Source organism: Triticum aestivum, chromosome 3D (assembly GCF_018294505.1).
Source record: "Triticum aestivum cultivar Chinese Spring chromosome 3D, IWGSC CS RefSeq v2.1, whole genome shotgun sequence".
In the NCBI taxonomy this organism is placed as follows: domain Eukaryota; kingdom Viridiplantae; phylum Streptophyta; class Magnoliopsida; order Poales; family Poaceae; genus Triticum; species Triticum aestivum.
The window spans coordinates 616155473-616169733 of NC_057802.1; the positions used below are offsets into that span (position 1 = coordinate 616155473).

A 14261-nucleotide genomic window follows, 5' to 3' on the forward strand; every position below is an offset into this window, starting at 1 on the left:
TTGGCAGGTGCTCTTCAATAAGTATTACAAATCGGTGAATGAAATTTAATAGATTTGAAAGACTAAGTGTTAATGACATTTTTTTTAAATGAGAAGTGTTAAGATTATAAAAAGTTTTATTTATAAATGTTCGTGCCATATTTATGAAATGGTACCCCAAACTTAAAAAACGTGGGTTGCTTATGGGAAAACAATTCCGTGTGTGTGCTAAGAGATTTAATCATCTGGTGAGATGAGTAGGAGGGACGAGAGAATGCGGCGGTGCAATATAGATCTCCCCCATTTGGCCTGGCAGGAGACGCGCGGTCCAGACATTTTTTTGAGGGTGATTTGAGGTGCATATATATATTTCATGTGTTTTATCAAATGCGTCCCTGGGAAAAAGATAAATTATCTCCGAAATACACTCATTATTAGGAACACTAGCTTGTGCACGGCAAACAATATATACATGGACAATTTTGGTCACGTCGCAATGGATTCAACCATGTTTGGAATATTTATATAATACTTTGGTTTAATGTATAAATGAACGCGGGGTTCCTCACTTTTTTTTTCAGGTGACACGAGGTCTGATGCGGGCTCTAGTACAAGGGTGAAGGCGAGCGTGAAACGCGGAAGGTCGATGAAGGGCAAGCAAGGAGGCTTGGCGATTCACACACGGTTGAAATTTTTGTGCCAATTTTTCGAGGTGCAAAGCACACCCATGGGGGGTGGGTTGTGAGGGAGGAATGTGTCATGTGTGCCTCCCGGTTTTGGGGCCCACCCGACCTCTTTTTTGGCCCTATCCCCCAAAAACTGTCGTGGGCCCTGTTCCGAGGGGACCTCTAGAGAAGCCTTTACTTATCATCGATGTCTTCTAGAGTATTCCACCCTACCCTTCCCACCCAACACACACCCACCAACTTAACTCAACCATGGTTAGAAGCTAACCACACCCTTTGGTTGGGTTAAGGATTCCCCTTAGATTAAGAAGGTAGGGCCGGTTCCTAGGTTGAATAAAATAAACCAAATCCATCCATGGTAGCCAAGACACCAAAGGAGAAAATGATCTGCCCGTTCGTCTCCCGGGAATCTTTGTCGTTCGTCGCCTCAGCCTCGGCCGTATCTCTGCTCCCCTCCACCGGTATAATATACATCCGCCCTTCCCCCTCCCCTCCCTCCACACGCCGGAAGTCCACCCGTGAGCTGCCGCCGCCCTGGCGCGTGCCTCCCCCCTCCATGCCCTGGAGCTTCAGCGGTGCCGCCTTCTCAATTTTGGCAATTGGTCTCCGAGGGACGAGTAGCATCCACTCCGGTAGTTGCTTGCTCAGTTCTGGGCTCAACTCCTCGAACCCCACCCGCCGTCTAGATCCGGCTCCGGCTGCTGCCCCATTCCACATCCCTGCTCCTTTCAACAAAAATCTTGGGTGCACCCGAGCAACGGTTTCTCCAAGAACGGAAGCACGTCGTTGTTGCGGGATAGAGTAGCAAAAGCAATTTGTTTCGGCAAGAGGTGTAAATAATACGCGCAAATCCTACACTTATGGAAATCTGATACGGAATGGTTCTACGGACTCCTCTCTGACCAACCAATACCCGTGTTTTCAGCTGGTGGGACCTCTCTTCCCTAATCTTCTCAAACCACAACTACGCACATGAGTCCGTGACAAAAATTCCATAGGAAACTGCCCGTAAGTCTAGCATTTCTCAATAATGCGAAGTACGTAGTTATCCTTTGATGCGCAGTTATCCTTTGACACCGAGACGTAGGCACACACACTCCTCTCCTTCCCTTTCTCTGAGAATACCCACAGAGCGAGCGAGTAATGGCGGCGCCCAACCGGAGGGGTGGCAGCGGCCTGAAGAAGACAGTCATCCACCGGATCGTGCAGGAGGATGCCCGACACGTCTGCTTCTCCAAGGGCCGCATGGGGTAAATGTTCATCCCACATTTCCAAAATGGGCACCGATATTAAAAAAAATGTGGTTTGCATATTTGAAAATTGTTCAGCATGTGTGCTAAAAGATTTAATCGTCCTTTTAAAAATGTTAGTACTAAGTTTTCAAATATTCATATATTATCAAAAGAAATTATCGAATAATAGTGGCCCGTATGGACGAGCAACCTATGTGCTTCGTGAATGTTATGTATGGCAACGTGTAAGTGTGGTTGGCCATCTGATTGGTTCAACCACACGTGCATATTTTGATGCACATCTCATTTCCATATCCTGGTACGCTTGGTGTACGCGTGAATGGAAGAACTATGTACGGCAGCTACCTACTAGGCTGACAAGAAACAATATGTAACTAGGGAAATACACTTAGACGCGTGACAGCTCATGACGCGCTGACAATATGATAAAAGTCTCTACTAAAGGCGAACGTAAGCATCAACCTTTCATTGCCTTCAATATCCATGCACTTGGGACTCATATGCACCAGTTATGCAATTTGGAAGTTAAGTGTAATTACTAAGATTAGTGTGTTTCGGTGACGTGTGATCTGAGGAATTATACCAGATGAGGCCAATCTAAAATGACATCACATCAGAAACATTAGCACGTTCAAGATTTTGCTACCAATGGAGGAGGATCTGGGTAATGCTTTAATCCATTGCTCACTGAAGCTTTTCAATTTAAAGTTGCTTCCTTTCCCGAGCTTCACTCTTGTCTTGTTGGCTATGCTTCATAGCTTATGATTCTTATCGTTGTTTCCTCTCCATCTGTTGTGCTTTAGCTCTCACGATTAAGTCGTCCCGGTCCCTATAAATTAACAAAACACAACACCATTGCATTTTCATTGAATGAAAACAAACAACACAGCAAGGTACAAGAGTGTCACTAAGAAGCTTACAATCTATCAAATTATGAACCTGAATAGAAAAGTACTCCCTCTATAAAGAAATATAAGAGCATTTAGATCACTAAAATAGTGATCTAAATGCATAACCAAGTGTTAGAGTTATAATGGTTAAAGAACATACAATATGTGCATCCCTTAGCTTAGTATACACCTCACCCATGCGTTTACCTTCCACAAGAAATGCCTTCCTTTCCCTCTCACTGTACGAAACTAGTGGCATGACTGTAGTACCTGAAGCTGCGAAAGATGACATGGAATGGAACTGAAAGAATTGCCAAAATACCTACCAGTCCATGGTATCAACATAAACTAAATGAACTCCCCATAAATTTGTTTGGAATGGGACCTTAAACAATGCAGTCATTTTACCTGTGAATATGTACTTTCCTAATGCACACATGAATGTGATGAAGTAGCTAACTTAGAATGCAAATACAGGTTGCACTAGCATAGTATATTTCTCAAGTGATGGTGGTGGTACTAAAACTGACGTGCTGCACAAACAAACAGCTGGAATATTTCTCGAAGGGCCAGGCATCTATGCACATAAAAGTGCACCCGGATAAGAGAAGTTGCTGATCTATATAACAGAAAATTTTAACAACATGAATTAAGTTTTCATTAAATTTGTAAGCTAATCATTAATCAATTTCACATCACCTAGTTCATCAGTAGATTAAAACATCAAAACTTCACTGGATATTCTAATGGAAAGGGGAAATAGACAAAGAAAAGGGGATCTCCTCATGGTGCTCGTTATGGTCGAGGTGGCTGGTGTTCCCTGCATCCACCGACCATGCGCAGGTCCAGCCGATGGAGGACGGATCTGACGGTGAGGCAGGCAGGGCATAAAGCTTCTTGCATGGTCACTTGCTCGACGCTGATTGGTGGAAGATATTGCGGGGCTCGGACGTCTGATATTTCTCCGAGTAAATTTACTATGTTTCGTACTAGGGCTAAGTTGAGCTCCGTGTAGTTGTAATTCCAGCCACGCTGGTTTTGTCGGCACCCTGCATGTATCTTTTAATTGGTCCGCCGTTTTGTCCGTACGATGTTATGTATCTTTCAATTCAATTGGTCCTTGATTCTGTGACGTGTTGTCCGTTGCATGCTACGGTAGTGTTTCAGTTATGTCTGTGCTGAAGACGGTTACTGTAAATTTCTGAATCTGCACTTTGTCTTGCACCCTTAATGCGGTGCTGCGTGGTCACCGCATTGTGCCCCAGGATGGTTGTTATTATACGACAATTTTGTATCTTCAGTTGATCCTGAGCATTTGTGTGTCTTTCATGCACTAGTTTATAATTCCTGTCATTCTCGAGAGGGCTGTATTTAAAAATAATCTTTATCTATTTGTCGTATATGAATTTTTTGGTAACATCGGTTCCCTTTTTTGGGCAGGGCTTTAATACTGGTCACGTGCTCGACGCTGATTGGTGGAAGAGAGTGCATGGCTCTTAGGTCTGATATTTCTCCAAGTACACTTTGAAAGCCCTTAGGCCGAAGCACATTGCAGAGAGGAAGTTTGAATCCAAGGACCTGCAGGGTGCCAAGAAATTCGCACTCAAGGCCAAGTCTCTCTTTCCGGATCTTGAGGGCATTATGCAGATGATCATCACCTTTGATGCTTACCTTACCTCAGAACTGAAGGTTGCTGGTGCTTTACCTCAGATACTAATTGCATTTTTGAGCTAGCATCTCACGGATCGATGGCATTTTTGAGCAGTAGCAAGAAGGGAAGAAGCTTTTCAGAGGAAGCACAATCCTCTAAAAAGGCAAGCAGATGTGTCAGTGAACCATGGAATGGGCGATACTGCATTTGGAAAGAAGATGAGAACTGATGCTGGAGTTGGTTCATCCATTACCTCAGGTCCATGGGCCCAATTTTCTAGAATGCCAGTTGGAACTATACCATTTTCAATCAACAGTGCCTTTGAGTTTCAGATTGTTAATGGTGTACCCACTTGGAAGCCCAGACCTGTTACTCGGCTCAGCGTAACTAAGATTTTCTCTAAGTCAGATCTTAAGAGAATTTTGATTGACAAGATGAAGAGCGATTTGAAGGAGAAGGTAAGTGAGATACGAAGTAGGCCAATCCAAGCTACTGTTGATTGTCCAGCGAGCAAGAAATATGTTGAGGTTAGCAAAGCAACAGTTGATTCTACTGCAAATAAAGATGTTTGAGTGGATCCAGAGGTGAATGGTTCTGCTGATAGCCCAAATTTGATCTTAAACGGGTTCAAGGAGATAACTTTCCAAATAAATATGTAGAAACGAGGCATGCCAATGCCATCATCATTGTCGTATGAAGCCCTAATTTGATCACTCGAAAACATTCCTCAGGACGATCCTTATTAAAATCATGGGAATCAGGATCAGGAACAGTATAAGACATAGGGTCCTCATCTTCATTTTCAGCAGCTGTAAATAAGTTACCTCGAGACGAAGACGAATGGTGAATTTGGACCATTGAGTTGGGTTTCTTCTGGCTTTGCAAAGACGTGTGGTGATGTCAGGATTGCCAAACATGAGATCTGTGATGTGGTCAACATGGTCTCTCACCAGATTAAATGGGAGAAAGGCCCACGTGGGGTGGTCAAAGTTTACCCACGTGGGCCTTTGTTGACCTGCCCACCGTTTCGCATCAGACATTTGTTGGCACTAGCTAGTTTCTATAGTGTTTCCTAGCTTCTATACTTTTGACAGTTACCTTTGTATACAAGAGCTGGTCTGGGTTCCGTCTGGGATTAGCCATTCCTCTCTTGTATGCCATGTGTCTTGCCGTCTCATCAATGAAGCTCATAATGCGAGTAAGCGGCAGTCATTTTGTATGTCAGAAAAAGTATCTTACATTTGCTATTTTACCTTGTCTAAAACTTGGAAATGTTGATAGATACTGGTACTTTCTTTTTTGCTGGTCTACCGTTTTGGCCTCTCTAGTCAGAGGAACTTCTCTTTTCCTGTCCCATTGTCCATTATACATATGTTATGTCACATGTTAATAGTCAACCATGAGCGATGCAAATCGGCCAACAGCATCTGTTTCCCACCGTTCGTCTTCCCCTATCATGCAAGATACTACGTAGAAGTGGTCTCATAGGATGCCCCGTGGACTGGGGAGTGACGTTTCGACTCCAGATGGTCTAATCTTTGCCCTAGAGATCTGAGCTTTACTAAGCAACGTAGAAATATAGTTTATTTACATCTTATCTGTTTTACTGCTCATCATCAAGACAGCTGTTACAGCTTACCATTGTGGGTGGTTCGTGTGTGTGCTCTTACCCGCCATACTATTTCAGGTTGTCCCCGGCAAACTATAGAGTTCATCATTTATGACTCAAGATACTGACATTTGTGGCTGAAGTGTATCTTTTGTTCTTGTCTGCGTGTGAAGCTTGCCTTTTTCTCCGCAGGGTGCTAACCGAACCCCAAGCGGCATCATTGTCTGGGCATAATGCGAAGAAAGTCCTTTGCAGCGCATCATCCGTTTTGTCTTCAGGTATCCATACTGTCCTCCACACGCCGTTCATGTATCAACAGCCTTTTTTCCACGCACGAAGTGTGCCGGATGGATCCTATATGTATGTACAATTACATCCGGCTCAAAAGTGCACCAGTTTTTGCCATCTTATGCTCAAAGGAATCATCAACCTTGTCTCCTATCCTATGCACATGAGGCCAAAGACATGCGATGTTTCTAGCATGGCCGTGACCACTTTTTTTTTCTTTACCTCCTTTTGGGGGGAAAGGAAATAGTTTTATTGAGGCCATGCTCCTGATAATGACAGTGCCTTCCTGTTTTTGCAAACAGGCTCCGCCTCTGCTGGTGGCCTGGAGCCAGATTCATCATACACCGCGGTCGACAGGCCTGCTTATTCATATCAGGTTCGGAACCAGTAAGTGATAGTAGGCCAGTCCGAATGTATGTATAATGCCGACAGTTGGATGGAAATAACATGGCTGTCATTGCTCATGGAGCTGGACACATCTTACTATGTAGAGATTACAGGGCTTATTGTCGGTGCGTGCCGTGTCTGCTTGCTATGTCAGTTTGATGTAGCACTTGATGTTTTGTCGTAGTTAGTTGGGTGTGTGTTTGGTGCTCTGATTTCTTGATGGATCGATGTTGGGTGTGTGGCCTGTATGGTGTGTGTTAACAGCTCAGGCAGGCCTGACTACAAAATATGCCTGTCTGTTTTGGTGGCAGCGGTGACATCCCCTGCCTGCCTTGGTGGACCAGCGACGGTGAAGGACAGCCCGCGCGCCACCGTGCTCGTCGGCGCCATCTCCCGACGATATGGTCGAGGCAGCGCTATCCGGATGTTTCCATTTCTCTATCTTTTTTTTCTTGTGTTTTTCTTCTCTCAAAAACCACGGGAGGAATCGTCGTCGTTGCGCCTCGGATCGCGTGCACGTCTTTAAACAGGACCGTTCGATCTTGTTTCCACACTGGATCGATCGATGTATTCCGTTGTGTAATCTAAAGCATATGAGAATTGTATGTACAATCCTCATAGTGCTGGAATCTATCTATTTATCTATGTATCTGCATGTCTCGTCGCAGCCGTCGGTCAAACATGAGGCACTCCATCTCAGCCGCAGGTTGCCCCCCGCCTTTGGAGTAGCAGTACTTTATTTGTATGCAAACACAGCCAACTTGCAGTAATCATAACCTGAGGTTCCTTTCAAATACTTTTGAAATGAATACTCCACTAAATAAGGAAGAGGTGTGATTGTGGTGATAAACAAGACTTGAAAACCGGGGCCATCTTTGCACATGCATGCTGCACATATCTTGCATCCGCGCCTCTACACGTTTCAACCAGGAGCATCTTTGAAATGAATACTCTACTACACATATAGGGTCTCGTTGGCGGCAGTGCCGGTGGTTGTTGCGTCAATCATGGAGGCGGCGGAGATGGATGGGAGTGGGAGGAGAGCAGCGGTTCTAGAGGGTACTGGAAGATTGGATCGGGACTGAGAAGGAGAGCGGCGCGAGATGGGATAGTGAGGATTAGGGTCGGCCGTTGGATAGTTAAATGGGCTTCACTCCAAAAATTTGTCACCCCGCCTAAGTTTAATTCTCTGCGCGCCGGAGTGTAAATCGATCCGACCATTCAACTAGCGGGTTTGACACACTTCGGTCAAAAAAATAGTAGGTTAGACACACTTCCGTCAAAAAAATAGTAGGTTTGACACGCACCATGTACGTGCATAATATTTTCAAAAAAAATAAAACGACACGCACCATATATGTGTACAATGTGATAAAAAAAACTAGAAAGCACGTACCACGTACCATGTACATAATCCGATACAATAAAATAAAAGGCACGTACCACGTACATGTGTAACATGTTTTTCTAGGGGCATGTGTAACATGTATGTTGAGGTTTCGTGTGTGGTGCATACATGTCGCATTATTCATATACTTGCATGTGACTATGAAAATCTAATAAAAGGACAGTGAGGGAAAAAAAGAACATTGTACTCCATCCGTTCCAAATTACTCATCGTGGTTTTAGTTCAAATTTAAACTAAAACCACGACGAGTAATTTGGAACGGAGGGAGTACTAGAGAAGCAAGTGAAAAACATTTGTCGCAATTGTTTATTATACATGAGTATTTTAGTGCTTAAACTAAACATATAGCTGGGTAAAAATAAACCTAAGTCAAAGTCACGAGGACCACACAATATCAAAAAGTTTTTATTCAAAACTAAATTATTTTACCGACACATTAAGCCTAATTTGCACACTAAGTCAAAGAAGGTAAATGAGACCAAAATTGTTATCTATATATCTCTAATTTGAATGATGGTTTGCCAGTAAAACATTTAATTTTTTTGAATATTTCCAAATCACTATATAGCTTACAGAACAGATCGAGTCATGCACGCCTCCAAAATGAATAAATAACTTGTTGTTGTCACCTTAATTAAAAGAAACTACTCCAAACAAACTTTTTCTCGTCCAGTATCTCATTTCCTTTTTTTTTTGAGATAGAGCGAAATAATTGAAGCACCTTATTCATCACGAACACCTCGAATAAGCTTTGTTTTGGACATTACTTATATATGTTAGATTGAACAAATCCCGAAAAAAAGTTAGATTGGACAAATCCTGCATAGCCGACGGAACTGAACACCACGTGCCATCCTCCCGCCTTAGACGCTGAATATAGTTCCTCCGTGCCCGCCAGACAGCGCGGCGATGGAGATATGCCGTATTTCGTTCTCCCTCCTTTAACCATGTGATCCGAGATCTCTGAAGCCATAGCATCTCCTCCCTATAAAGGAGTTCATCTAGTTGGTGCATTTTCTGTTTTATCAAACTTCTGTCCGCATCACGAAGCTGCAAATCCGCCAACTCTGTTAAAAAATAACTGATTCGTCATGCACGTGTAGCAAACAGAATCACAGTTATCCGGGATTTGGTGGTCACATGTAATGCATGCTAGAATTCAATGAATTGATAAAGCTCTCGTCTGTGCATATATACCATGCATTAGCTTGTGATGTAATCACAACTTTTATAAGTTCATATTATTTTGCATGTACTTATTTTATTTATTTGTTTACAAGAGCGTACACCACTTTGTTTCTTACATGCCAAGAAAGCACCATTTTGTTTCTTTTTTGTTACTCCAATATGCTCGCTTGCACCAGAATATGACTTTGCCATTGATGTAACTATTTTCTTATTTAGTTTTATATATGGTGCTTATATATGCATTTTCTTTTCTTTGGGAAAGTTGTATACATGACACGTTTTAGTAGTAGTGGTACATCAAAAATATTGTGCGTAACTTTTAGATCTTAAAATCCAAGCCATTAAAATTGTGATCAACGGATAAAATAATCTTAGCATATGTGGACAAACGTGATGGCTTGTTTGACTTCTGTTATAAGTAAATAATGGATAATAGATGATAGATATGATAAATACTATGATAATGGAGAACTCAAGGAGATGGGTCTTACATCGACCTGGCATGATTTATTTAGAATAATACTATAACTATGGCAAGAAACTATTAGATTCCGTGTGAAGTTAGACTCTGATTCTGTGCGGATTTGTCTTTCTCTCCTCGGTAGGGGAAGCTAGCATGCCCCTGCATACCGGCGATGAACTCCTGCAGCGGCGCCATCTCCATGAGCATATGCTGCATCACCATCACTGTCGGGAACTCACGCGGCCATTAGCCCCTATTGTATCTCCACCTCGGCAGCCAAACCGGGAGGAGGAGGCATCACCATAAGCATCTGGTGCATGTCCACTCCCGGGGGCGAAGCCCGGCGTTTGAGGCATTGAACTCAAAGGTGGTGGCACCAAACAGCTGGAGCGGCGGTGTTGGAGGCGGGGGCACCAGGAGCTTAAGGAAGATATCGATGTGATAGGCCTCCACGAGAACCTGGTTGGCATGTCCGGAGACAGCGGCCTGCACCTGCATGAGTGCAGCGACGAAGGCCGCCATGTCCTCATACCCCAGGTCGCGCATGTCAGGGTCGAGCCACGCGGCAATCTGGTCCCCCGTGGCGCGCTCCTTGGCCAGGGCCTCGTGCACGCGCATCTTCTACTTCTTCCTCTCCGCCAGCTCTGTACGCATCTCGCCATGCTGCCGGTGTAGCGTCTGCAACGCGTTGTCGGTGGCGGAGCCCTGAAGCTCAGCACCGTCCCCCGTCATGACGTGGTTGACGACGGTGTCGAAGGATGAATGGCCGAAGGAGAACGCCTTGCAGCCAGGCGAGAAGATGACAGCGCCCACTTGGGCACCGGAAAGCATGGTCAACGTGCTCGTGCTGGCCTTGGTGAACAGCCCCCGCTTGTGCTTGGAAAAGCACACATGCCAGGCGTCCTTCTTGAGGATCGAGCGGAGGACTGCACTGAGAATCATGATTTAGTACGACATTAAAACTCATGAGCTGGGTTATGGTTTCATGTTCGACTACCATGGCTCCATCCAAATACATTAGCCCTTGATATCCTGTCAGATTAATTGTACACGAATAACCAGCAATAAAAAATTATTACCATCGTGTAGTCTAGTTGGAACTACTAGAATAGTTAGACAACTGCTTGAGAAAGACTAGCTTGATCAGGGTAAACTCAATCAAATTCACAAAAGAAGCGCTTTTACTTCTGGACATCCCTTGCAAGAAATGGTATGTTTGGTCAGGCCATGGATGGCGGTCTCGACAAGACAATATCAATATGTTAAACATGGATATAGCTGCAAGCTTTAACAATTGCATTCAAGGAGATGGATTTGTTGTTTGGAATTTAACTAGGTTTATGGGAGGCTGGAGAAAACTGCTCTTTGGAGTTACTGATCAACTTATATTCAAACAAAGTAGTTCGAGAGGGCATCAATTTTGCGAACATCAGAGGCTTCCCTAAAGTCTTGGTCTAGACTGATTGCCTGGCGGTTCTTAATCTTTGGAATACTTGCCACAATAATTGTTCAGTTGTGGCTTCTATCATCGCAGAAATAGGTCAGCTATGTCCTGATATTACTACATTTGACTCAATATGTAGTCCGTGCTTCGGCACTCCATCTCATCTTTGTGCCAAGAAGGTCTGCACATCTATTTTAACTGAGAGTTGGCTAGCCGAACCATCCAGCTTCAGGGTCAGTAGTCTCTTGCATGATGGTCCAGGGAGCGTTCGGTCGAATAAATCTCTCTATATTCCTTGAAAAAATACATATATACAGAATGAAATCTCATACGGTGCCACTGAGTTTCAAACTTACTAGAGTTTTCGTCTCATTTACTTATTTAAGAGATTTGCTAATCCTATCGTACTTACTTATCCAAACTGTTATTTACGTTTCAAAAATTCTTGAAGTTTTCATCAAAAAAAAATTCCGAAAACACTGAGTTACACTTTTCTGCCTAGTCCTCACAATTCGGCAGAGAGTGGAACAAATCTCACTGCCAATCAGGATTTTTAAGGTAGATAGCTCATCTTAGTGATTCATCTCCAATCGCTTGTTATATACCCATCCCCTACCTTGAGATGTAGTAACGCACTCATCTGCATTGACCTTCTCTATTCTTGCTTTCTTTCTGTATGCCAGTCACTGAGCAAGCAATGGTGGCCCCTAATCAGGGGGTGGCTGTCGTCGGAAGAAGACGATCAAGTGCCAGATCGTCAAGAGGATGCCCAACATACCTGATTCCCCAAGCGCTTGCAGGTGCTCTTCAATAAGTATTAGAAATCAGTGGCTGGAATTTAATAGATTTGAAAGACTAAATGTTAAGAACATATTTTTAAATGAAAAAAGTTTTAATGTCCGTGCCATATTTATGAAATGGGTACCATAAATTCAAAAAACGAGGGCTGCTTATGGGAAAACTATTCAGCGTGTGCGATAAAAGATTTAATCGTGCGGCGAGATGAGTAGGAGGGACGAGAGAATGCGGTGGTGCGATCTAGATCTCCCCCGATTCGCCTGTCAGGCGACGCGGGGTTCTTGACATTTTTCTTTTGGTGATTTGAGGTGCGTATAAATATTTGATGTGTTGTATCAAATGTGTGCCCGGGAAAAAGATAAATTATCACCGGAATACGCTCACTGTTAGGAACGTTAGCTTTTGTGTGGCAAACAATTTATACATTTACATTTTTTTGTCACGTCCCGATCGATTCAACCTTCTGCGAACGAATACCTATATACTACTTTGTTTTAATATATAAATGGAGCGGGGTTCCTGACATTATTTTGAGGTGACACGAGGTCCGACGCAGGCTCAGGTACCGGGGTGACGGCGAGCATGAAATGCCGAAGGTCGCCGTAGGGCAAGCAAAGATGATTGGTGGCTCACGCAGGGTTGAAATTTTAGGACCAGTTTTTCAAGGTCCAAAGCACACCCATCATGGATGGGCTGTCAGGGAGGAATGTGTCATGTTTGCCTCATAGTATGGGGGGGCCATCGGACCTCTTCTTCAGCCCCATCCTCCAAAAACTTTGTTGGTCCCTATTCCGAGGGGACCTCTAGAGACGCCTTTACTTATCATCGAAGTCTTGTAGAGTATTCGACCCTACCCTACCCACCAGACCCCCACCCACCAAATAAACTCAACAATGGCTAGAAGCAAACCACACCATTTGTTTGGGTTAAGGAATCCCCGTAGATTAAGAAGGTAGGGTTGGTTCCCTTGTTGAATCAGAAAACCAAATCCATCCATGGTAGCCAACACACCAAAGGAGAACATACTCTGCACATTCATCTCTCGGAAATCTAGATCGTCTGTCACCTCCGCCTCCGCCGTATCTCGGCTCCCCTCCTCTGGTATAATATCCCTCCGCCCTTCCCCACTCACCTCCCTCCCCACGTCAGAAGTCCACCCGCGGACTGCCGGCGCCCTAGAGTGCACCTCCCCCCTCCATGCACTAGAGCTTCAATGGCGCTGCCTTCTCAATTTTGTGGATTGGTCTCCATGGGACAAGCAACTTCTGCTCCGGTGTTTGCTTGCTCAGTGCTGGACCAAACTCCTCGAACCCCACCCACAGTCCAGATCCGGCCCCGGCTGCTGCCCCGGTCCGCTGCCCTTCTCTGTTTTCAAAAAACATCCGGGATGCGCCCGAGAAACAGTTTCTTCAAGAACGGAAGCACGTCGTTGCTGGGCGATAGAGTACCGAAAGCAGTTTGTTTCAGCAACAAGAGTAAACAATATGGAGTACGCAGTTATCATTTGACATACAGCTTAGCGAATACCGAATCGAATCTCATGGCCTATCACCACATTTAGTGCACGTAGCTCGGTCATGATTGCTATATAAAGTCCCCGACCCCAGATGTAGCGACGCACACTCCTCTCCTTCCCTTTCTTTGACCTTAGCCACAGAGCGAGCAAGTAATGGCAGCGCCCAACCAGAGGGGTGGCAGCGGCCGAAAGAAGACCGTCATTCGCCGGATCGAGCAGGACGATGCCCCGCACGTCCAGTTCTCCAACGGCCGCATGGGGTTCTTCAGCAAGGCCAGCAATCTAGCAGTCCTGACCGGCGCCCAGGTGGCCGCGCTCACCTCCTCGCCCGGTGGCAACGCCTTCTCCTTCGACCACCCGTCCGTCGACCCCGTCGTGGAACGCTTTCTGGTGGGGGAGAGTGCGGGGGCTGGCGCGAGCGAGGAGGTTTCTGCCGGCGAAGATCAGAAGCTGGAGAAGCTGCACCAGGAGTTCAACGAGCTGCGCAAAGAACTGGTCGAGGTGAAGAAGCGGACTGAGCGCGAGGAGGTCACAGCGAAGTTGCATGACGCGGGGGAGCCGATAGCGGCCTGGGTCGACCCGAATGTGCGTGACATGGGGGACGAGGACATGGCGGCCTTCTTTGTCGCGCTGATGCAAGTGAAGGACATCGCCTCCGAACGCGCCAACCAGGTTCCCTTGCACGTCGATGTGAGCCGCAT

The 14261-nt window shown here is 45.0% G+C and overlaps 1 protein-coding gene across 1 annotated transcript in view; it reads left to right on the forward strand.

The window, feature by feature from the left end:
• The first annotated feature begins 13713 nt into the window (after nucleotides 1–13713).
• The window catches only part of LOC123076695 (agamous-like MADS-box protein AGL29), a 29121-nt gene continuing 28573 nt past the window's right edge, over nucleotides 13714–14261 (forward strand). Inside the window, exon 1 of the mRNA XM_044498813.1 lies at nucleotides 13714–14250. Within this exon, the coding sequence (XP_044354748.1) occupies nucleotides 13714–14250 (537 nt within the window). The remainder of the gene's footprint in view (nucleotides 14251–14261) is intronic.